At 38.9% G+C, this 25,172-nt stretch overlaps 1 protein-coding gene across 7 annotated transcripts; it reads left to right on the top strand.

Annotated features, from left to right (window-relative positions):
* The first annotated feature begins 10,213 nt into the window (after positions 1–10,213).
* ALKAL2 (ALK and LTK ligand 2) lies at positions 10,214–22,293 on the top strand. Of its 7 annotated transcripts, none has more exons than XM_085217959.1 (7): positions 10,214–10,349; positions 10,853–11,006; positions 11,325–11,653; positions 14,048–14,101; positions 14,213–14,293; positions 16,353–16,418; positions 21,619–22,293. In XM_085217959.1, exons 3-6 carry the CDS (start codon positions 11,395–11,397, stop codon positions 16,415–16,417), a joined length of 459 nt encoding a protein of 152 aa, XP_085074085.1. In that variant the 5' UTR covers positions 10,214–10,349; positions 10,853–11,006; positions 11,325–11,394; the 3' UTR covers position 16,418; positions 21,619–22,293. The 7 variants fall into 7 exon arrangements, with proteins under 7 accessions (XP_085074085.1, XP_085074081.1, XP_085074079.1 ...); XM_085217955.1 differs by having other exon boundaries at positions 10,226–10,349; positions 10,818–11,006; XM_085217953.1 differs by having other exon boundaries at positions 10,265–10,407; positions 10,818–11,006.
* The last annotated feature ends 2,879 nt before the right edge of the window (positions 22,294–25,172 follow it).

The following is a 25,172-nucleotide window of genomic DNA, read 5'->3' as shown; positions in this document are numbered from 1 at the left end:
TGGTCACCTCTTTGCAACTTTTCTGAACCTTCTTCAGTTCCTTTTTGCAATGAAGAGGGAGGATGCAACACAGCTGCAGGCAGATCAACATCTCCATGGAGAGGGAAGGAATAGTTTCCATTTTGTTGTCTGCTCTTTTTATCAAATATTTCTTAATATTTTGATTTGGAGCACTGAGATGACATTTTTGACAGAACTATTACAATTCCAAGATCTCATTCCATAAGAATGGTGATCAGCTCAGAGATCAATCTACTCTCTGTGTAAAATTTAGATCAATTTCCCCACATTTTTTACTTAACTCTGGATGTACCCATACTGAAATTAATCTGCCATTATAGTGACCACACATTTGATCTCATAGAGCTCTCTTCCTGATTTTTCATAGTCAGGTTTTCCTAAATAGCTTATTGTCAGTAAACACTGTCACATTTTCCAAAGAACATCTCATTAATGAATACCCTGGAAATAATCAGTCATTGCTCAGTTCCCTAAAAGGCTCTACTGATAAACTTCTTGCATCGCAAAAAATGACTTCTCGTTCGAAACTTCATTTTCTTTTATTTTTATTTTTTGTATTCTAGACAGTTATTTACCTACACAAAGACTTTCGTTCTTATTCCACGGATGTTTTAACTATGTAGGAGCACTTTGAAAGGCTTTTTTGATAGTATCAGTCAGATTTCTCTAAAAAATGTTGATTCCTCCATAAAAAGCACAATAGATTTGAAAGGCATGACTTCTCATTAAGAAACTTGCGCTAACAATGTTGAAGCAAAATGGTAGGCAGCTAAAACCACCTGAACTATAGGAAAGCTGATAACAGTGGAAAAAAATCTATTTGTGGCACAGATAAAAATGAGGAATTCTAATGCACTGCTAAAGAAATGAATCATAGCAATGAAACGAGCCTTTTAACTAGACATGAATTGTTAAATTATTAATAGTGCAGAAAAGGAACATTTATTCAATTAATACTTCTGTCTTCAGAAGGAAGCTGGAAAAGATACAGGGATCACATAGAAATAAAAGGAAAGATTCTTACTTCACTAGTAACTGAAAAAGATGTTAGACAACCTCAAAAACTGATAAACATCTTACAGGCTCATAAGATGTTTCCAGTAACACTTAATTGTTTGCTGAGGAAATATCTGGTCTCCTGATTTAATTTTATTTATTTGTTACAGTGGCAATGAAACTGTAGGAGACTGAAAATACCTCTTTTTTTTTTTTTCTTTTTTTTGGTCACCATTCAGGATGAGGAAATGGAGTGATATGGATAATTGATTAGCTCTATTCCAGTCAGAGATAAATTAATAGAAAATGATTTAAAAGTCAATATATAAAGAATTAAAAGATGGAATTCTGCTTCATCTCAGTCAGTGTGGGTTTTATAAGAAAACAGATTTTATCAAACAAGATGAGAGATGGATTTTTTTTCAGACAATAGATTTTGTTGACAAAAAGCCACACAGATATCATATTGTTTAATGTGCTAAATATGTGTTACTATGAGAACCTGTAGCAAAATGATAGAATGGATTGGCACTTCAGTATACGAGAAAGACATAAAGATACACTGTAAGTCCATGCACAGTATGAGTGTGACTGTTACTGACACGCTACAAACTCTTCAGATTTTTCCTATTCCAAAATAATTTGGAAAAAATAAAGTGGAAGAACCACAGAAAAGAATATAAAAATATTTTAAGGGCTGTATAAATTGTCAAAGGAAATAATTGAATAAAAATTGAAACAAGACTGGTAGTCAGATGTTCTTGCCTTGAATAATATGAAAATCTATTAAAGTGGGCAAGTAAAAACAATAATTTATCTGTTTTATCCTCTGTTAAGCTATGATTAATCCACTGCTATCTGAGTAGTTAATCGGGGCTGGCTTCAAGTAAGACCCTTCTATAACGTACATGGATATTTCATCAACTGAGAGAAGTAGAACCTTCAAGGTTAATGTGATTCCACTGAGTTAAAAATCATCTAAATTTGATCTTCCGTATGCATTCCCTTGGGGTAACATCAGAAAGAAATTTGCAGTTTCCCTTTCACGACATGACAAATATACTTGTTTTCCCTGTCACCTAGAATAACTAATCAGACTATCCATTTGTTCTGGATGCATACATGATCAATACTGGCATAATGTTTCTTTTCCAAAGAATGCTATAGAAAACTGCCATTTGCTTTTCTCCTGGGAAAAGGATCCTGCTGGCAGATAACTATTCTGCTATCACCATCCTACCTTTAATACAGACTAAAAAGGATAAAATGAAAATGCTTATTTTTGCCACAAATACACAAGTGTTTCACAATGCACCCCAACGGCTGGTAAGCAAATGCTCACATACGCTAGCACTTACTTGTTAAACATAGTGTGTTTTACCTTCTCTATCAAGAAAACAAAGTAAAACAAACAGTAAAAAAGTAGTAACATTTTCTGCTTTTCTACTAAGAAATATCCTAGATAGATTGCACTCATTTAATTTCTACTCCTTCATCCAATTTCGGACTGAGAACTTCCTAATATATGAGGAAAACTAGTGAGACATTTTCAAACATGGCAATATTTCATTAGCATACCCTTCCTTTGTTAAAAACAAAGTTCTGCTGAAATATTTTACTTTCTGTCAACTTCTGACAAATTGCAAACACAGCTTCCTAGTAGGTCACACCAAACAGATTGCCTCAGTCAGGCAACTGGGGATTTAACAGCCAATCTCAGGATCAAGTTTCTTGGCACAGTCAGGAGTTGCAGGACATCATGAAGCCAAGAACATAGTAGTAGCCTTGGGAAATCTAGTTAGACCCCAGCTTTAAAGACCCTGGAAGGCCTTTCAAGATCTGATTCATTAAACATCCTGTTCTATGTGTTTCTTGTGCTAGTCATCATTCTTGGGAACTCCCAAGAGTGCTCCCACTTCTTAATTAGCAGGGTGCTTCATTTAACTTTAGAATAAATCATAGGATATGCTGTGATTTCCTGAAATTCTTTTAATAATTATTTTCTACTGTCAATATTTTTGAAAGCTTTTGTTATGAGACTGTCTTCAAATAAAAAGAAAGATATTTTGAAATGTTCAACTTTTCCAGACAACAAAAATTCTAGGTTTCATCTAGCTTCTAATCATAAATACTACCATCAAAAGCCTTTTCTTTCAGGTTCTATCCTCTTGCTCCTGTAACATATAGAGCAAGAAACCAACAAAGAAAAGGAGACAAATCTCTCCATCTGATTTTTGGTTTTACTTGTTTTTACTTCAGATCATGTGTTTTCAAAAGGAATAACTGCAAAGATCACAGCTGCATTGGTCAAAGCTGACCATGGAGCTCTCTCATTCTTTAACAGCCCCTCCATAGTATGACAGCCCTAATAGAAACATCTGGCTGCAATTTCTGACTTAACCGAAACTACCAAAGTGGTCTTTCCACTAAATTTGCACAACAAAACAAGTAAGAAGAAAGTGTAAACATATATATATGCAATACCTGGTGGCACTGATAGAAGTCTATCTGCATTTCTTTCATTACTGAGCCAAATTCTTTTTACCAGAAAAAGAAAAAAATACAAAATTTGCATACAAGAGAAATAATCTCTGCATTCAATATTTTATTTGGAAATTAACATTTTAAGACAAATGCCTTTCCCCTGAGCTATCTTTTTCCTCTTATTCATTATAAAAATGCATAAAGACTTCCCCAGATAAGAGTGCAAACTGGAAAATGTGAAAATGGATGCTTTTATTATCTATGCTGAACCCCATGTAAAACCTGAATGAATAATGTAAACAGTGGATTGTCAATTAGATTTTTATTTTTGATGACAGCAAACTAACTAACTAACTAAGTACTAATTCAGCAATGAAAAGTCTTTTCAAAGTTACATGGATGTTTTGTGGTGTGTTTTTTTTTTTCCTTCATCAAGCTGTGTTTCCAAAATAGTGATAATTTAAAAAATTAGACGCAAGATGGTAGAAAAGATCTTTATAATATGATTTTTGGAACACAGAAATTTAACACCAGCAAAAACAAAAAACAAAACAAAACAAAAAAAAACAACAAACACCACATGTAAATTGAAGATTTTCTCCACTTTGTAATGAATGTTAAATACAGACAAATTTCAGTTTTAGAATCATTTAGCATGGTTCTAAGTTTCTGGAGGGAAATGAGATGAAAGAGGCTGAAGAGAGCAATTGTGTTAGTAAAGAATTCAGTAAGTACAGTATAGATTGTTAAAAATAATGTAATGTGAGGCAAAGTCATTTTCTGTCTTAGTAGAATGACCATCTTGCCAAGATCTTACAATATTGCTTTTTAAACGCTTCTTTTCCCTCAGGCTAAAACTAAAAATATTGGCTCTCTTATTTCATTGCAATATAGGATCTACTCAAAAGAAAATGTACACAAGAGGAAAAAAAGAAAGATATTTTTAGGCCCTTTTTATTCTATTTTGCTGCTAATATGATTTCACTGTGAATCTTGCTGATTTACATAGAGCCTTTGCTGCCTCCAGTGGAGGCTTTGTACAGCTGCCTGACAGTAAAGACAGAACTATTTTCGAAACTGCTTATGAATTCTCAGATTTTGATGTTTGTTTTACTCCAGTTTAGGCCATGATGCAAAAAAGCCCCTGTAAGTTCTTCCAACTGGTAGCAGTCCTCAAAGGATGGCTGGTGATCAGTGAAATACAGGCAGAACTCACAGGCTGCGCCTTCACGAGAGGACAAAACTGAATGCTGCTAGGGAGGGTTCCTGGCACTGGAATCCAGCCATGTGCACTGTTAAATTGCAATAGTAAACCCTGACACGTGGTTGTGACAACTCTCCCCATTGATTCTGTGGTACTGTTGGGAAGTTAGGAAGCACAGGAAGTAATTAGTAGTTCGCGTAAGGCTGTCCTCTCATAGGGAATAAGAAGGATGGACAGAATGGATGAGACCTATCCTGTGCCAGCTGGCTTAAGTAACACAGTCTTTAGCAATGGTCTTGAGCACATTACATTTGCTCCTAGAAACATAGCCTGTGTGTGTCAGGTCCTGGATTTCCCGCAGTTTGGCTGACTCAAGATGTTTTCTCTCCTCTAAAGAATGGCAGTCTTCCATACAAGAAGAGACAGTAATCACAAGCCTGGATTAGTGGAAAATTTCCAGTGGACTTGAAGTGATTCTGCACAAGAAAGGCTAGGAATCAATGTCTTCAATCTCTAGGCTGCTCCTTATGGTCTTGAACTACTGCTGAATAAACTTCATGCCTTCTCGTAGAAAGCAGCTTTTCTTACTATGAAGCTGATCGTGAAGAGGCTGCAGTGTACGGTAAGGTCTGCAATGCTGCTTTCTGGAAGGACAGAACCAGTGATTATTTTGCAGGCCTGTGGTCTTTCAAAAAGTAAGCTTACCTACAAGCAGTCTCTGGACCATGATCTTGCTGATAGGTGTGCTCTACACGTGAACTGTAAAAAGTCAGCCACTTGTCCACCAGACAGTCACAGAGCCTGCTCAGTAGATGAGCAGTATGTCTGCCTATGGATCCACATAAGGAAAAACGTATCACTGCTTTTCAAGTTTTAGATGTTTGTGCTTCTCATTCAGATGCTGTTAACAAGGCGTATGTGAGATATCCTTATGCTGCCTGAGATGACTTTTGGTTTTTAGCATAAATCTTTAAAGAAATGGTGCAAACACGCAGTGAGTTTAGACTGTACAATCAAAATATGTCATTTGCCAGCAATGGCTCTACAAAACACGTGTGATTCGCTTGTCTCTTCAAGTTAAGAACCATTGCTGGGAAGGAAACAGGAAGCTACTCTGCCTCTACTGAGTTCTTAGGTACACTGAAGCAATCCTCTTTCCTTTTGGACAGAGATCAGAGCAAGTGATCAAACATAATGCATTCTATCAGCTAATGAGACATCAGCTTCTACTCATTTACTTTGATATGGTAAGGCAGTCTCTTGCAACTGCAGCTATACGACTGTAAGTGAACAAGTAAGAGTCAAGAGTGAACACACATATAGTAGGCTTACTGCTGTACAGTAGCTATAGAACTTCCTATGGCCTATAAGTTTCTTAAAATGGAATTAACCTCCTCAGCTGCTTAAAAGTTAAAGTTCTGGTTTATGTTAGCATCTTCCTGAGGGCAACTGTCAAGAGAGGTTTGACTTAGTTCTCTGAGGCATTTATCCTTACTTGAAAAACCATATAGAGAATAATTCAGAGCGGCGATCTCTGGACCTTGAGATTTCAGGGGATACTTTGAACACAACGCAAGGTGGCTAAAAAAGGTGAGACTCAGAACATTTACATTTCCTTTTACTGCTGGTTCAGGACAATTTCCACAGCAGCTTTGCACTGTAAAACTGTGATAGATAAAACTGATAGAGGATAATTTTGAAACTGCTCAATGACTGATGTATTGGCCAATACAAAGCTGCCTTTGAATTTACACGTACAGAAAAGCTGTAGCCAGAAATCTGTTTTGCGGTATTTTTTAAACTTTCTACCAAACATCACGCTGGCCCTGATCATAATACCAATAAAATATTTGGGAACTATATCAAAGTTCTTCACTTTTGGTTGCAGTGATGATTGATGGGATTTTAATCTTGTGACATTTGCATCAGGTAGGAAGTTGGGGAAAGCCCTTAAAATGCTCAATTGGCTTTAATAACCCTAACATCTGTTGAAGTTTTTGTTCAAGTTATATATATTCTCTGGCTGATTTCAGTGCTACAGGAAATCTTAATGCCTCATCATTACTCTCCCCAGCAGCTGTCATTGGGCATTGCCTCTGAGAGCTGGAGGCTCACAGAGCTGACTGAGCCAGGTGCATAAATATTATTTTATAGCAATGCACAATGCATTATATTGAAAACATATTACTCATTTTCGTAACTTGGAGGAGAGATTTTGGAAAGCATTGTCTGTTGGATGCAATATATGTCTTTTCTGTATAGATTTTTTAAAATAGCTATTATACTTTTAATTCCAAAGTAATGCTTACTTACATATTATATTGATTGAAAAGTAGTACAAGTACACTGGCCAGAAAAAGAAACCAGCTTGCCACCTGCCTGTGCAATTATTCTTTAAACATCAGGTGGGATAAAAGCTCCTTGATAGAAATTCCTAACTTTTATTGGGATAAGAAGCTTAAATTCTAAAAGTATCCATGGCTATCAAATCCTTATTTTATAACAGACTTCTAATATTTTGGAAGTCCAGTTACCATGTTAACAAGCCAATACCCACTCAATTCAGAATTACCAGACCCACCTTATTCCACTAGATTTATCAAGAGGAATTAAAAGTTTGTTTTAACCAAATGGTGTAGCTTCTGTTTTTAAGATTACTGTAAGCAGTTGTGATGTTTAAGGAAAAAAAAAAAAAAAAAGCATTTTGAAATCTTATTTTGAGGTTCAGAGGTCAATAAAGAGCAACACAAGGAGCATTTTTATTGTCAAGTCGTAAGAACGTCCATCAGAATCTTCTCCTAAGCATACACTGTATTGGTTATGAGACTGATTTAGTCAATCAGCTCTGCTCTGCAATCACTGAAGAAAATGTTGCACTTACTTTTATTAAATATAGATAGGAACCTTTATGTCTGTTATAATCAGCTGAAACAAGAGCATGCTTGAAACCGTAGGGCTCTTAGCATGAAAATTTCACCACTCTTAGACGACAGAACCAAAGAGTACACATTTTCTTGTTTTCATGTACACCACATAAGTAAAAAAAGTCAAGACATCTTTCCTTTTACTATCTTAACAAGGCATAATAGAGTGGAACTGGTAAAAACAGTGAGTAATGTGTGTTATTTAACAAAGCTAAAATTCTGTTTGATTTTTGCTCCACGTTCCAAATGTAGTGCCCCTGTTTCGTAATCCACCAAGGGAACGTGGGAAAAGTACAGTGGTTAAATCTATCCACCAAATACAGCATGTGATCCTTTAATGGGAATGTGCTCGTTTATTTCAAAGATCACAATGAGTATTTTAATGATAAGTCTTTCAATAACACTGTAGGTTGATCTATTCATAGATTTTGAGTTCACTCACTTTACATCCTGTAAAAATAAGCCAATGGAATCACACCAGGTATTTTAAAATGAAATCTATCACTGCAGGACAAGCCAAAATGCTGCTTGAGTAGCACTGCTTTTGTGATCTGCTCTTCCTGGTTCAGATTGCACTTTCAGAGTCAGGTTTCCTATCTCCTCAACCTTCATTCATGGAAAGCAAGCTGTTTTTTGTTCTGGCTGCGAAGCTGTGTTCATCTTTCATTTCTACCTGAAGAGATTAAAGCTTACATGTTGTAAATCCTGGAAGAATGCCTTCTGCAGCAGCCTGGCTGCTTAGTGTTGACAAGACTCAGGTGCTTCCCAGTACCCAAGGAAGAAATCCAAGATCTTTAATGGCAAACAGTGCATCTACTCACTTCAGAAGCCTCAGGAGTCAGACTGAGGGTGGGTGGAAGTCCTGGGGGTCAGTTTTGGCTATGTATGTGCTGGAGAGCAGTTGGCAGCATTTAAGTAGTTAGCATTTAGGTAGTTGGCTTAGATTAAACCCTAAGAAAATGTAACCCGGTCCAAATCGATCAATGTAAATTTCACTTAACTGCACCAAAGCCATGGGAGCTGTACACCTATTTGTGTAAGTTAGCATAAACAAATCAGAACAGACCCTTGCCTCAATTTCTGTGTGCATAAAAAGACAGTAGAGTTACTTATCTGCTTGATATCCCAGTTAGTATTTCCATAGTACTTTGAATTTATACAAATGATTTAAAAAGTAGTATTTCTGAGCACTGAAATTGTCTATGATGTTAATTTGTCCTAGGCATGTTTTTGGATCATGCCAGACACCTTTTTATGAAGTTACCTCATGGAAGGGATTAATACACAGTTTTTGATATGTCATGTCTTAACCAGACGAAGAAAGGAATACAATTCATCATTCCATGGCAGCTGTTCTCCATGCCAGACCTGCCTTGGTACATATGGATTGCTAACTTCTGGCTAACTTGTGAGCTGAATGGTGCAGTGCTGCCTGGTGCACACTTAGCACAGGCTGCTCTGTTCTTAGGGCATGGGGACCAAGTCTTTCAGTATCTTTTCAGAAAGAAAGAATTCAGCGTAGTCTGCTGGGACAGGACAAGGGGAAATGGTTTCAAACTAAAAGAGAGAAAATTTAGACTGGATATAAGGAAGTTTTTTATCGTAAAGGTGGTGAGGCACTGGAGCAGGTTGCCCAGAGAGGTGGTGGATGCCCTGGCACTGAAGACACAGTCAGGCTGGCCGGGGCTGTGAGTACCTGATCTGGCTGTAGGTGTCCCTGTTCATTGCAGGGGCGTTGGACTCGATGGTTTTTAAGAGTCCCTTCCAACTAAAACGATTCTATGATTCTGTGAACACCACGCTGTAGCTAATTGGTTCTCGATCTTGCCCATGTCTAATAGTTGACCCCAGCACATAGCCAGAATGTCAATATTTGGCGTGTCTAACATGTAAATACACAGCATCAAGTTATGTCATGACAAGTGCCATGCTTTGTCGCTGTTGAGCTACTCTTCCAATTAATTCTTTCCCCTGAGCCTCGAGATGGCAGGTAAAGCCAAAGAGAACATGGGATTCTGGACTTCAGTCAAAGCCCTTCCTGCTCAGTCACGTCCCCGAAAGTCTCTCTCAGCCACGGAGCCCGCGAGACCGCGCCCGCTCCGCTCCTACCGGCGGCGGGCAGACCTGGCGCCCCCCACAGCGCCGCGCGCTCCGCCGTTCCCGCCGCCTGGAGGGGCCGCCTCGCGGCGCAGCGGCCGCTGCGGGTCACTGTTCGCCGCCGCCTCACCTGCCCCGCGGCTGCTGTGAGATCGGTTCCTTCCCCCCCCACTCCCCCCCGTCTACTTTCAGGGTTTGGAAAGCGCTCCCGCTCCGCGGTCCAACTTTGTATTTGCCAGGGTTTTTTTTTTGTTTGTTTGTTTTTCGTCTGCCAAGGGAGAGGTTTATACACACAATCAAAGTAAATAGAAAAGTTCAGCCGGATCGAGTTTCATCCGCGTATCCCTCCAGCTCCACACGTTTCGAGGGGCTCGGCCGTGAACAGCCCCGCAGAGGATCGCGGTGACACTGCCCGCCAGAGCGGCAGGGCGCGCACACGGGACACGGTGCTGCCCGCAGCCCGTGCCGAGCCCTCGTCCCGTCTCCATCCCCGTCCCCGAGCTTCCAGGCAGCGCCGACCCAGGAAGCCGCCCCGCCGCCCAGCGCTGCCCGCTCCAAGAATACAGCCAAACCCCGCTCCGCCACCTCTGCGTGGGCTTCCCGGCCAGCTGCAGCAGAAATAGGTTTCCTTTTCCCTGGCGGCGCCCCACCACCTCCCCTTCCCCGAGCCCGAAGTTCCTGGTAAACACGCGGCTTCCCCGCCCGCCCCCGCCGCGCGGCCCCCCGGCGGGTGACGGCGGGCAGCGGCCCCGCGGTCGGGGAGCGCCGGGCGGGAGCCGCGCCAGGGCCATGAATATTGCAGAGGCCGCTCCGCGCGTTTCTAATTAAAGGCCGGGGCGAGGCGCTCCCCCCTCCTCACCTCCCCACCGCCGCCCCCTCGCACCGCACACGCCCGCTGGGGACCGTCTCCTTACGTCGGAGAGCGGTGACTGAGCCCTGCCCGAGCGCGGAGCCGGGGGAGGGACGGGGGGACCGGGCGGGAGCGGCGAGGGCAGGGCTGAAGGGGGGGTGGGGGGGGGGGGAGAATAGTGCGGCGGCGACGCTCCCGAGGTTGCCAAGTGGACTTTTATTGTTTTCCACCCACTTCCAAGTCGATACTATCTGCCGTCTCATGGCCATCCTATAGCCTATATAAGCGGTGCGCCGGGGCTGGCGGCGATGGAGTAAGGTGTTGGATGCGGAGGGAGCAGAGGGCCGAGAGGGGGGCGGCGAGCCGCCAGCAACCAGGACTCCCCGCCGCTGCCCGGGGGCACGCAGCTCGCCTCGGAGCGGACACGCAGGTAACGCGGCGCGGGGCGGCCGCCCACCTTTCCCCATCCTGCTCCCGCCGCTGCCGGCTGACAGCCGCCACGGAGCCGCCCCGCGGGCAGCGCACACGCGGCCGGAGCGAACGGCGGCGGCGCGGGGCAGCAGCCACGGGCGGGCTGCGGGCAGGTGCTGCCGGGCCCCGCGCGGCTCAGCCGGCTGCCAACTTGTGAAAGTTGGGCTCCCCCCGTTATGCGACCTGCGGAGCGGTCTCCCCTCTCCCCCCGATATTCCCCGTTTCACCCCCGTGAGCCGCCCGCCTCCGACCCGCTCCCGCTGTTGTTCTCTCGCAGTGAAACAGGGAAGCTCCCGTTCCGTTCCGTTCCGTTCCGTCGGCGCGCTCAGCCCGCAGGACAGCTGGCGATGAGCGGACTGAGGTCTCCTGGGCTTCTGGGGCTGGTGCTCTTGGTGCTCTCGGCGGGATATTGCAAAGAGAAAACGGACGCCGGGGATCTGAAGGACAGGCAAAGTCTCTTAAATCTCATCATGGAGATCATTCAGGAATTGAAGAGGTACCGCCTGGAGAAGGACAGTGGGGTGCAGTACTTCTCCAAGCACGACTACAACTTGGATCGGAGGGAAGTGGCTGACTACGGAGGATACCAGGATGAGCAGAGAGTTGGTAAGTCCCAACCCGTGGCTTAGATCTCTGTCGTTCCGCAGGGCACTGGGGAATCAGACATCAGGTTACCAATTTTAGACCGAGGATTCACCACCCAGAATACCTGCAGCCTCACTTTTGTATCAGAAACTGATGCAGGCAGCACATTTGGAATAGAAAAAACTCCATTCACATCTAAGTCTCATACCCTCTGGACAGTGTACTCATCTGAGTCTGACTTCCTGTGTGTGGGCTTTGAACAAAACCTGCTAACGAGGGAAAAGACTGAAATGTGTGAGATCAAAGAAGCTACGAAAATGTTCTTTCTCTTGTTAGTTTACATTTTTTAAAACATGCCCGGTTTAAGTGGAAATCACTCTAGTAGTGATTCCCCTGCAGGATTCTATGTCCATGCAGTGATAGATACCAAGAACTCTGTTGTTCCATTTAACTTTTTGCCCAGCTTTAATCAGTCCCATTTGTACTCTGAGGGTAACACGTTCGATAGGTGGTAGGGAACTGCAGCAGAGTACTCCTCTGTCACCACGCAAGCTCTGAATGCTTTGAGTCACTCCTTCAGTCAGTTCTGCTCAGCTGAGTGGCTCCTCTGTGACCTCCATGAGGTTCCATTTGTCCATAAGAAGCCCATCCAGGGCTGGATGTCCGCAGCAGCCCGGAAGCAGTCATACCAAACACAAAGGGGTGGTGGAAGTCCACAGCTTGGTTTCACAGTGTGCTTCCGTGCATCCAGCTGCAAGCTGATGTGGCTTCTGCTGCCATGTCTCATTTATTGTTCGCTCCCAAACCCCTGGAGCATTGCTGCTTATCTTACCCCTCCTACTGAAAGTGACTTTCTGAATACTTTCCAGCAGATGTCTGCTCACTTTTTTCCAATCTGTCTTTTATTTTGCTAGTATGTTACTTTGCCTTTATTGATCTCATAGAGCTCCTTTGTTACCTTTTCTTTACTCACTCATATTCAAATATCCTCATGATTTGCATTTGTTGGCGATTGTCATGAAAATGTTATTTCTCCATTTGGATGATTAACCAGTATACAAAAGAAGACAATTTTGTTCCATTTAAGATCAGAGCAGTGAGAACATGTTGTTTTATAAATGTTAAAAAGTTACACCAGGCTGAGCAGTGAAGCCTAATGTGCATAACTCAACTTGAAACACTAGCAGTTTTTGGCCATCCTACATCAGCATACCAGTGCAAAACATTTGGCTTGTACTGATCAGTTATCTATGTAGATGTAAAACCAATATAGAACAGAAACATCGGTACCAATGTCACTGACTCCTCAGGAGAAGCTTTCATCCTGTCATAACGGAGTTATTCCCAGCAACTTGGGAAAGGAACTACTGCTTAAGAGTTCTTCATTTCAGTTTTGGCATCACTTTCCCAGAGAGTCTGTCCCCCAGGAAATTTCTGAGCGGAGGATGTGTGGTTTTAATGCTTTTCATGACATAATTAGGTCAAATACGGTAAGGTCAATTTTACTTACACTGACTAAAGTTAGAAGTAAATGAAGAATGACTTTCGAGAAGTGTCTAACCTCAGAAACGAATCAGATCTGGATGGAAATGTTCTCTGCTTTATATCTGATAAGAGGTGGCAGGGGAATGAAAAAGGCTGCTGAAGCATTTATGGTCAAATAAATAAAGTACCACGTAGGGTATCATACACAAGCAGCACTCTGCTATCAGCACTGAGTTTCTAACGGAAAGCAATCAAAGATAGCTGTAAATCAGGAAGACACAGAGAAGGGTTAGGGCTAAAATGGATTTCAGTAAACCAGTTTCATTTTGCCATCTGCTGAACACAATATGCAAGGTGGTAAACCACAAATACAGAGAGCCAGAAGAGAGCGATTTGCTTAGAATCATTTCCTGTGAATTTTATTTACAGCTTGAGGGGGAAAAAAAAAAAAAGATTCCTGTAAGTAGATCAATCCAGTTTCATGATTACAGCAGGACAGTGCTCATACAAACACTTCTAACAAAAGACTGTTTGCATAAGAAAATTGGAAGACGAGGCATGGAACCAAACCTGAATTTACCTTTGGATCCTTACCAGTATTAGAATAATCCATTTCTTGGTAACTGTGAATCAAAATTTTGTTTTAAAGTAGGTAAATGGGAAAACGCAATTTATGGAGAGCTAAACTCTGACTGTTGGTTATCTGTCAACACCATTGATGACTGCACAGACATCACCTGTTTCATATCACAGTGTGTTTGATAGTGGCTTTGAAGGTAAAACAAGTGTTTGGCCTTCGGCCTACTGTGTGTGAATGAGTTTGACTCCTGTGCATCTGTCAAGAGGTGCTGGTCAGAATTCATTCCTTTTTCCCATACTTGCCAAGAACCATCCCTACAGCAGTGACTATGTTTTTTTTCTTTCCATCAGAAATAGTTCCCAGAGATCTGAGGATGAAAGACAAGTTTTTAAAACACTTAACAGGTATGTTTTAATTTTGCATTGGTATCCATTTTTTTGCATTCATATCATAAGCTGTGCTATTCCTCCTGCAAGCTACGGTGATTCTTAAGTTAGTTCTTCCTTCTCTTTCAGGTCCACTCTACTTCAGCCCAAAATGCAGTAAACACTTTCATCGGCTTTACCACAATACAAGGGACTGCACCATCCCAGCCTGTAAGTGCTAAAAACAAAGGCTAATTTTCATAAAACAACAGAGAACTCTAAAGTGGAGTAACTCTATGGAATAGCAGTTGTGACACAGTGCGAGAGTACTGGTCTAGCATTAAATGGGGAGGTTGGTGGCCCTGCATGTGGCAATGGGCTTGGAGATCCATGATTCTTGAGGTCCCTTCCAACCCTGGCCATTCTGTGATTCTGTGAGAGTGTATTTCTTGCAGTGCTCTTCAGCATTAATATTACAGTGAGGGGAAATGGCAAGACAACTTTTTAGCTGTGAATGGACTGTGCAGAATGACTGTAACCCCTGCTTCCTCAGCTATTTATACATACACCCTTTTTGTTCAAAATCAAAGGTATGTTTTTCATAGGATCACATGATTTGTCTCCTAAACCTATCATATTTAACTTTTAGTGCTGCAAATTCAAAATAGGAACAGGAATCCAGCTGGGGCTATTTCCTTTTCATTAATTATCTATGTAGAACACATAATGGCAGTGCCACAGGTTGCCCAGAAGTACAGGATCTCCTCCATGGAGACCCTGAAAAGCCACTCAGATGTGGTGCTGGGTATCTCTGCTCTGAGTGTCTCTGCTTGAGCAGGGGTGGGGCCAGATGGACCCAGAGAGCCCTGCCAACCTCAGCTGCTATGTGATTCTATAACATGCTTTAAAGGCATCACATATTTTCTAAGTTCAGTCACCAGTCTGTCAGTCACGTTGACTTTGCAACCTTTCTCTTCAGTAAATTACAAAAATAAAACTTTGTAAGGCTTAATGAAAAAAGAAAAATTCAAAAAAATTAGCTGATGGGTACAAAGAAGCAAATTCATATTATGATATCTCACCAGTGTTGGCAGCATAGAGAAACTTAAATCAGAAATCAACATTTATCACTCTGTAGACATGACTCCAGATTCATACCAAGATGGACCTATTGAATAAGATGCAGTTTTAGCACAGCCTTTTCAGAATGGAAGCACACTTTATTTTACTTGTCTGAGGTCAACCAGTTGGGTCAGTTGCAGAGCTGGGAATAGAAACAGGAGTTCCTGATTCCAAGTTTCAAGTATTAATAAATATTTCAGCTAAATATATTTTAAAGACATACTGGGCAAGACCTGCAGACTTTCTCCCTATTCATAAGGCCTCATATTAAGACTGCCTTGGAAACAGAAAGATTTACAGATAATGTAATGGTTTACATTGATGGAGATGGAGTTGTTCATAACTAACGTGTTTTAAATAAGGAAATGGTCGTATTACTTTTTTCATAAGGATAACATTGCAAATATCATTTGACTCTGTACTAACAAATACTTCAAGCTGTGAAGCTAGAAACTAGTTGGCTTTTATGTCTGAATTAGCCTTTTCCTTCTGACAGGTGATTTACCTGCCAGACATAGCGTCTGGATAACGGAGGATAATTTGTACAAGTGATAGTTGTATAGTATATCTATGCTGTGAGATAAAAAACTGTTAACATAGCATCTCTAGGATAGTAGGATGTAGTTACCAATTAACAAAAATAATGCCAAATGGAAATTAACATCAGTCACTGGACTGGACTGACCAGCATCTTCTTAAAGTAACTGTCTTCTACAAACCTGAAATAAACAACTTTAATGCTTCACACGCAGTGGGATATTACTTTCTGATAATATCTGATAATATTCTGATTTCAGGTTAAGCTTACTGTTCATTCTATATTATTATTTTGCATTTGAAAGACAAATTAAAAGCATCTATGATGCTGCAACAACGTGGGAGACAGCACAAAACTATTTTGTTGTCATAACTTTTAGTATTTTGGGTAGCTTTGTAGCATTAACAACTAGGAGATACTTTATTCTGCTGTTGTGATCAACTTTCAGTTACAAAGTTTTTACACACTAAGTTTTTAAGTCCAAGGAACACATTTCTATACTGTTTCAAACTAAGTTGTTCATTAAACTTAATTACAGCAGTAATCTGCACACCTTTATTGACTTTGATTTTTAAAAGCAAAATCGGTTACTTTAGTAATGCCTGCATTTATGCTCTTTTTTCATGACAGACTATAAAAGATGTGCCAGGCTTCTTACTCGGTTGGCAGTAAGCCCAATGTGCATGGAGGGATAAGGTAAGCTTTTCTAAGAGCAGTAATGACATTCTACTGAACAGCATAGCTGTGGATTTTGTTTCATACATGAAAACTCATAATACCTTTCTTTGGATAAGATATTCCTCTTTCAGAATATCTGGAGTAACTAGCTTAATCTGGCAAACAGTGGCAGTAAATAAAGGCTACCCCCTACTGGAAATCATTATATAAAAGTCCACATGCATCAGCTGTGAATTATTTATAGCATTATACAGTTAGAAAATAGTGAATTTGTTGTTATAGAACAAAAGACAGCTGTAGCTTATTTTTCAAGAGTTAATTCAGCATACAATCACTCATATTGGCAGCAGCAGCCCTTTTATGAGTGCAGCTGTAGATCTACAGGGTACATTTTAGCATAAGCTAATATATAAGTAGCTACACGCAAGACAGCTTTATAAATGCAGATAGGCTGCAGGTGCTTTTATGGTACTTAAAATGTATTAGTAGCATTGATAAACTAACATTAAGCTGCCCAGATTTCTTGGGATTTTCATGCCTATGGTTATTCTCTCCCTTTTTGCTTAGATGTACCACTAATTCCTAGAAGTACTTTGAGGATCTCAGCATGCTCCAAAAAACAGTTCTTCCAAATGATCTGTACTTCTAGAAGACTGACACAAAACCGATACAAAAGGACAAATTTACATTCTGTCCTCAGTCTTTGCTTGAGACAGAAATGTGACCTTTGACAAAGGAATAAGTAACAACCCATATGGATTTGTCAGTAACAAATGTTATCAGATACTTTATGAGAAGACACATATCTTACAGAGTCACTGTAAAAGTGAATAATTCTTAAGTGAAAAGCAATAATTCTTAAGGATCTTAGTTTATTTTTTTGAAGCACAGAAACTATTTTGCATGGCATTCTCAGAAGCCAGTGATGTTATTAAATAAATGGAAAAATGGTTTGGAAAACCATTCACATTATTAGTGCTGCAGTGTCAAACTGGAAGACTGTATTGAACAGGGTCACACAGCTACATTACAGATTTGTCATTGGTCAGCACATTCATTATTTTTTTTTTAGTAGAAGTTAGTATACTTATTGATGACAGCAGAGTAGCAGACACAACCAGCAAAGAACACTGAAATTGAAAATAATCTTGAGAAATTTGAGCTGAATAGTTTAGGACAAGCATAAAATATAGGGGAAAGCAGAATTAAGAAGTCAAGGAGCAGAAGTCAATTTCAGAAATACACGTCAAGTTATGAATTACTAAATAGATAGTTCTGTAGAAAGTGTAGGGATTATAGTGGGTCACAAACTAAGCATGAGTCAATCGTGTCACACTTGAAAACAAGGCAAAGGACAAGATACAATTTATAAAAGAAAACGTTGTTTATCAAACACCTGAAATAATCACTGTGAATACTCTGTCTAATTGTGGACCCCACATTTGGAGGCATACAGGTGCTTCTTGGTCAGAGTCTGAAAAAGAGCAACATGCGTGACCAAAGAAAACATAATTTACAAGAACAGCTAAAAGGAACTGGGAAGTAAAGATGAGTGTGAGAAAACATAATTGAGCTATTCAGTTTCATAAATTCAGTTTCTCTTCACCATTGTGGTTAAATAAAATGTAATTTGCTTAAATTTTCAAGAGAAGGTTCCAACTAGATTTTTAAAAATACTCCTTTAATGGTAAGAGCAGAGATAATATATTAAATAATTAGATGCAATTCAGCATTCTGACTTTAAGCTAACTTTAACATTCCTGTTAGTATTTTCTGCCTGACTTCCTAAAGCAGCCCAGCTTCAAAGCAGAAGGTTTCTAAGTTCTAATGACTATTAGATGACTTGATGTCACTGAAACACGCAGCCATAGAAAAGAAACTTTTCTAACTCTCTAACCCTCTAACTTTTTTGTTGTTGTTATTATTTTTTTTTTAGTTTTATTTTACCATTTTCACATTTTACTACATTTGTTTGAAAACCACAAGGTGCTACTATTGGCACTCTCCCGTTTTCATGACCACGTGTTTGCTAGAGACCAGTGGTGATCTCATGATACATTCTTAACACCTTCTGGTACCATAAGACTAAAGACTGTAACTGAGTGTATGATTACATATTTCTGTTCTAAGTGCTTGCACACAAGTGCTTATATATTAACTTTTTTTTTTCCCTTAAGTTTCTTCAGTTGCTAATAATGAATAAGATAAAACTAGTTATACAGTATATACATATATATACATAAGAAGGTAGAAGATTCTTTATAAAATCATAGTAAGCTAAGGCATACTGATAAATAAAAATGTCTTTGGAAATTAAAAAACTGTAAACTTCTTAAGATGCATTAACCATACTCAAAATGTACGTTAAGAAAGCTGAAAGTACAAGAGAAATTTGGAAACTTTAAATACATAAAGAGAAAACAAATACCACACTGGACATCCCATTCATGTACACCATATTGTATAAGCATTACTTCAAATGATCTTTAAGCAAAAATATTGGGTTCTTAAGTTTTGCTTCAAGTGTTTTCTATCTGTAGAACAGGAGTCTTTAATTGCTTTTTTACAGTTTCTTATTCACACTAAGACCAAGTGCACTGAAGAAACATCACAGACACTTTAATTTCTTAAAGGAAGTGAAGTTGGAATTCAGATGTGAGTTCTGCATATTATTCAGTGAAAACAAACTTTTTTTTTTTCAAGAAAGTATGTTGATCTGTCACATACAACTTCTCATGACACATTAAATCACTTCTGCTTAGTGACAGGAAATAATTCCCAAGGAAACTAATTTAAGACTTTATCAGAACCACTGCTTTGAACTAAGCTGGTAGCCTGCAAACTTGGTTACCACTGTGGTATCATTCAACTTTGTTAACAAGTAATTTAGTAATTTTGAATTTTCATTACTAGGGGATATCTGTGGCTAGCACCAGATGTAACACCAACAGCTTTATCATTGCTGTATAGATTTCTGTGACCTGATGCTCACACTAGAGGCACCTTCCATCTAGGCACTGATTGATGGGAAAGGAAAAGGAATTTCAGATATTAGCAAATGGAAATTCTGCCACAGAGCCCTACTGGTGCAATGTTTTACAATTTATATTGATATTTAAAACATTAACTTCCTCTCTTGTATTGTTCTTTCTCAGAATTAACATCATGCACAGATAATGAATAGAACCAAATGAGAAAAGCAGTAATAAGCCTTTACAGCATGTTTATTATTATTTGCATTAGCAAAGGAAAACAAAAAATAAGAGTCAAAGAAAATGGAGCTGTATGCCTATTGCAGTCAAGTACCACTCAGGATCTCCACTAACAATACTACTTGACTACCCTAAATTCCAGTCTAATTTTTCCAGACTGATGCACGTAACACAGATTATAAGAAATTTTTAAAAGTACAGCAACAGATTGATTAAGGCTAAAACTCTGATTTAGAAAACTAAAACTACAGATTTAGAAATGTACTGAAATTTACCTGAGCACTGAGCATCTAAGGCCCACAGATTTTGATCAGGTATCTGTACAAGAGCAGGTTCAAATAAGTTCAATCAGTTCTAGTTTTTCCGGCCTTGATAAGCTGCATATTCTCATTAGTAATGAACAAACTATTTATTAAATTCTGTGTTTAACTTGTCAGTCATATCACGCTCTAATCAGACTAAAAGCACATTAATTTGTTTTCAGACATCACTTTTCACTTTAAATAGAGCACAGTATGGACACACATATGGAAAACAGATCAAAATGCAAGACAAAATTTACATTGCTTTCCCCTCTAAGGACATAAAATAAATATTTGTTCTATCCACAAAGCCAGAAGAAAACTAAATTACATTAAGCTTGTCTGTAACATTATTACATTTCCTAATAGTTTCAAAAACATTGCAGAATTAAATATACGCTTAAATAATACTAACGAGTATTTCTGTATGCATCAATAGCTTGATTTTCAATGGGTTACATCAAGTCTGACTTTGCATTCAAATGATACCATTACAACTTACACTTAAGCGGTGGAAAATGTAGAGAAACTCAAAATATCAGAGTTCACAGTGATTGTGACAGAGATAAGTATGTGCAGATACAAAATATGAAAATTACAACTATGAAAAGTGGCATCAGCAGAACTCTAGTATTAGAGGATCCACTCCTGTTTTGTTCTTATTTTCCACATCTGACATCCATAAGACATACCTTTTTTCTCTAGTTAGGGCATCTTCCTTCAATAAGGGCATTAACAGGTGGTCTTAGAAACACATGAAGTTGGGTAGATACTACTTGCAGCATTTTATCACATCACTATACAGTTGTGGAAAATGTCAACATAGAAGTTATTGAGATAGATTTCAGGATACGTACACATAGTGATGGTCATGTTACATTTTCTCAGCTAGCTTAAAGGACTGGAGAGAAGGGCTGTGGTAGGCTTCACTGCACAACTTTTAAATTAACATTTCTACACAAGACAATACATGTGCATACACAATGTAGAAATTTTCTAACAGTGATTTTTAATACCAATGCTAGAGAAATGGCTGTAATTTCATTCCAAGAATCTGTTCTGGGAAAAGTTATTAGAACTAGCAGCAATTGACCTGTTGCAGCTTCTACTCTGTGTTGCCTCACTATTTGCAGATTCCAGGAGCGATAGCTGTATGACTGAATCTCAAGAAATTACTTGATTTGTTTCTTATCAGTCCAAATTTCTTCAGTAACAGGCCCAATGAAACATCACATCCTTCCTAAATCCTTCAAACCTTACCTAGATGATTTATATTACTAAACATTGTACCAACAGCTTCCCAATAGCAAGGCATTAAGAAAGAAATTTGCAATCTATCAATGCTATCCTTGTTTATTCACTTTTTGACCTCACTGCTGCAGATGTAGGTACAGGCTAAACTTACCTACAAGCATATTATCAACTGGTAGAACTGTAGTATTCCAGTCCCTTCTGTCTACCTGAAATGAACCAGCACAAAAACAAGAATGATTTCCAGAACTCAGCCATGAGTAACAAAACAAAACACTTAATTTAGCAGAGCTACACACAATATTAGATCTTTGTGAGGATTTATTATCGAAGTCTCCAGTATTATTTATTTGCTATTTTAGCTATGCTAACAACATCCTTAAACACTTTTATCTAAGTATAAAAATGATGACAGGCAATTTTTTTCTTCTTCTTCTTTTTTTAATCTACCAGGTACTGTTACCATTAAAAGAAACATCAAGAATCAAGAGAAGTGCCTTGGAAACCAACAGGGAAATAGAACTTATTACCTTTATAACATATTCCATTGTGAACAAGAGATTTATTTTTGCAAATTGACTGACTACTTCCCATAATTCTTCTAACACGTATTTTGTATGTTGTCAAGTTTGCAGATTGACATTCTCTTTACAGTAGCATAACTGCCAGTAATACATAATGTTCCATACTTAAAAACACACCACAACTGATGTGTAATGCTGCCAAAAATTACATAAACACAAATATTTCACCAAGAAAATTGATGTTCTATTGCTTAATTCTACAGTTTTAAGGAATGTTTGTTAGTACATTTAGAACTACTAAAGATCTTTTCCACAGTAGTTGTGGTCACTTGATATCCTTCATGCTTATGCAAATTTTTTAAAGTTTGGTTAAAACAAACTTGCATTGGGGTCACATTGTACCCTGGGAGTACTAACTGCATGACAACCAGAAATGTAATTCCAAGTAGAAATATTTTTGGGGACAGTGGAGCATGGATTTTGTACACAAACACAAGCTGCCATTAATTTACTTTATATAATAAATGTATAAAACATTCCAGCTAATGTGCAATATGTAAATAATGTAAATAACATGCATAAGTAATAAAGTGTTTGGTATTAAGTTGTCCTCCATTTGCTTTCTGTTCACTGAATCTGATAATCGGATGCAATTTTCAGGTAGCTACTATCATTGATCCACACATAAGTCTCTTTCCAATGACAATTTGCTTCGTTAAGAAAGAAAGGAACACTCACCTTGGAGAAGTTCAGTACTTTGGACTGTGGACTTCTGAGAACTGCCAGATTTTTGCATTAAAATCTCACGAAATGCTCAGACCACAAGGCTGCTCCAATTTCATACAGAATTCTTAACTTCTTCTTCATGACAAATGGTTGTTTCAAACAAAATCCCTGCACAGTGCTTGATCGATAGCCGGGTGCTGTAGGATTGTCTATTCACACAATACCCATAATAGGGATTTTAAATTAGTATGATTATTTTGGTTTGCAGTAGGACTGAAATCTGCTTAAATCAGAATTTTCTAGAAAAAAAGCACCGTAAAAGGAAAATGGTAATTTATTTAGAGGTTTGATAAATTAATTGTTAAATTAAATTCTGTGGAAGTTTTTTTTCTAGTTTTAGCAGAAATCATCGGCTGTAACAGAAGAAAAAGACCATAGGATAGCAGATTTTATTTAGTCTTGGGTGCAGGTTTATTATGTAAGCTGAAACAGTCCACGGGTTGGAGGAGTCAGTTCTACATTTTTTTCACTCAGTATTAAAATATAACATAAAATAATGTAAATATGTACAATGTTTAATACACAAATTGTGCATCATATGTTCACTGTTTCTCTTGGAAGCTTAATTATGGTGCTGTGCAGATGTTCTTCCAGAAGGCAATTCCTATTCTATGTTCTTACGTTCTACAAATGCCTTTACCATACTATGTTGCTCTCCTCCTGTTCCTCCAAAAGAAACCAATGAAGGACTAAATAAATGAATGAATGAGCTTTTATCTCCTAGCATAACTGATGAATTATGTAGCCAACGCTGTACAGGCTGAAAACATAGCTCAAACTTTTATCTGAACTAAATTTAACACAAATAGTTTTGATTTCTTATCATGTTAAAGAAAAGTTCCTAAGCCTAGCAAAGATAGGCAAAGATATAGCAACCATGTCTTCCTATCTCCTTTCTGTTACCCCAGCAGACCAAAGATACAGAGTTAAGACTTCTAAATCTGAACTTCAACATGTAGGAAACTATAGGTTCTGTTTCTACTCAGTCACAAATGGGAAAGCACAACCCATCGGGCTCTTAATTGTCTGAGGTCTATTACTGTCACTGGCATATTTTAAATGGTCTTTTTGGCAGAAAATAACAATGGTTGTGCCTAAATACTTCCACTCCTGAGGCTGCTGCATAAAAAATTCATTTAGATGTTTTGTCCCTAACTGCCCATCATTTCCCCATATTCAAGTACTCATAAAATAAATGGAAAATCATATTTTTCAGAGTCCATGTTTGACCTATCCTGAGATATTGTTTATATTATTATTTGTCCCTGAAGCGAAACAGCTATTAATATGCAAAGTCCTAGCAAGTTCATAAAAAAAAAAAAAATCAAAACCATTGGTAATCCAGTAATACACACAGATCCTAGTTTCTGTACCCAAGTGTTCCATCTACCACTTCCCTTACTGTAAACTGGTTCTTAAGTTTTACATCCAACTGAAATTTTAGCAAAAAGATCAGAGATCTCATTAACACATATTCTAGCTGCTTTACAGCAAAAAAATCCCAGAAAAGTCCCCAAGCAGATAGACAGTGACAGGACAAGGGGCAACAGCTTTAATCTAGAAGTGGGGAGATGTAGACTGGATGTTAGGAGGAAATTTTTCACTCAAGGTGGTGGAGACACTGGCACAGGCTGCCCAGAGAAGCTGTGGATGTCCCATCCCTGGAAGTGCTCATGGCCAGGCTGAATGGAGCCCTGGGCAGCCTGACCAGTGGGTGGCAACCCTGCCATGGCAGGAAGGTTGAACTAGATGGTCTTTGAGTTCTCTTCCAATGTAAGTCATTCTATGATTCTATAGAATATAATCCCAATTGTAAAGGCTGCAGTTAGATGCATAGTGACATTAAGATTCCTTCAACCCTAAAGGGAACAGGCTTCTCTATCCAAATGCATCCCTTTCCCAGAAGGAAAGCAGATGACAAATACAGAGGCTGTTCCTATCAGCTTGGAAGGCAAATAGAAAAATAAATGCAACACAAGTAAATAAGAAAGCAAATTTTACAGTTTTACAGATCATGTAGTAATCCTTGTTCATATCAATATCAGCATTACTCGAAATAGGAAAAGATGGCATCAGTCACATTACTGATCTAATTACATTTCACAGTCACGTTTCTGCATAAAGCAAAAATTGAGGATGATGTTCAGACAAATAAGAGTAGATTTTCATAATGCATTCCATTTTTTTGTGTGTGCAAGAGCACAACTTCTTACTTACTGCCTTCATATAGCTTCAAATTATATCACAGTCTTATGACTGTCTTCCAGTTGAACTATATTCTTAAAGAACATTTTTGAGATGCTATCCATTCTCCTGAGTAAATACAAAAATATCATCTGCCACTCATATAGGAATATTGAATGTTTGAATATTTTACTTCTGATATAAAATATACACTTCACATTTAGACTTTTAAACTGAACTGTTCTACTGTGAAAGCAAGTGCTATATTACTTTATGTACAGCAGTGTGCTACAAATTGGCCCCAAGACCAAAGGAAGATGAACCAGAGAAGTCTTCGTACCATCATCAGTGACCATCTCCGAACTGATTTCATTTTAATGAGCATAAAAAAAAAAAAAATCTATCAGCACAAAATGATTTCTTCTTTGATAAATGAAGATTTAGACCTAAATAACAAACCATTTTCACAGGATCCTGATAACAAGTTCTGCTTGCTTGAACTTTGAAATAGTG

The sequence above is a fragment of the Meleagris gallopavo genome, chromosome 2, assembly GCF_905368555.1.
Source record: "Meleagris gallopavo chromosome 2, MGAL_WU_HG_1.1, whole genome shotgun sequence".
Classification (NCBI taxonomy): domain Eukaryota; kingdom Metazoa; phylum Chordata; class Aves; order Galliformes; family Phasianidae; genus Meleagris; species Meleagris gallopavo.
This window is presented reverse-complemented; position numbering and strand designations above follow the sequence as displayed.

Coding starts and splice junctions, on each gene's coding strand:
- ALKAL2 (XM_085217959.1), top strand. CDS start 11,395: ATGAGCGGACTGAGGTCTCCTGGGCTTCTGGGGCTGGTGCTCTTGGTG. Junction 11,654..14,047: donor CCAGGATGAGCAGAGAGTTG/GTAAGTCCCAAC, acceptor TCTTTCCATCAG/AAATAGTTCCCAGAGATCTG. Junction 14,102..14,212: donor GTTTTTAAAACACTTAACAG/GTATGTTTTAAT, acceptor CTTCTCTTTCAG/GTCCACTCTACTTCAGCCCA.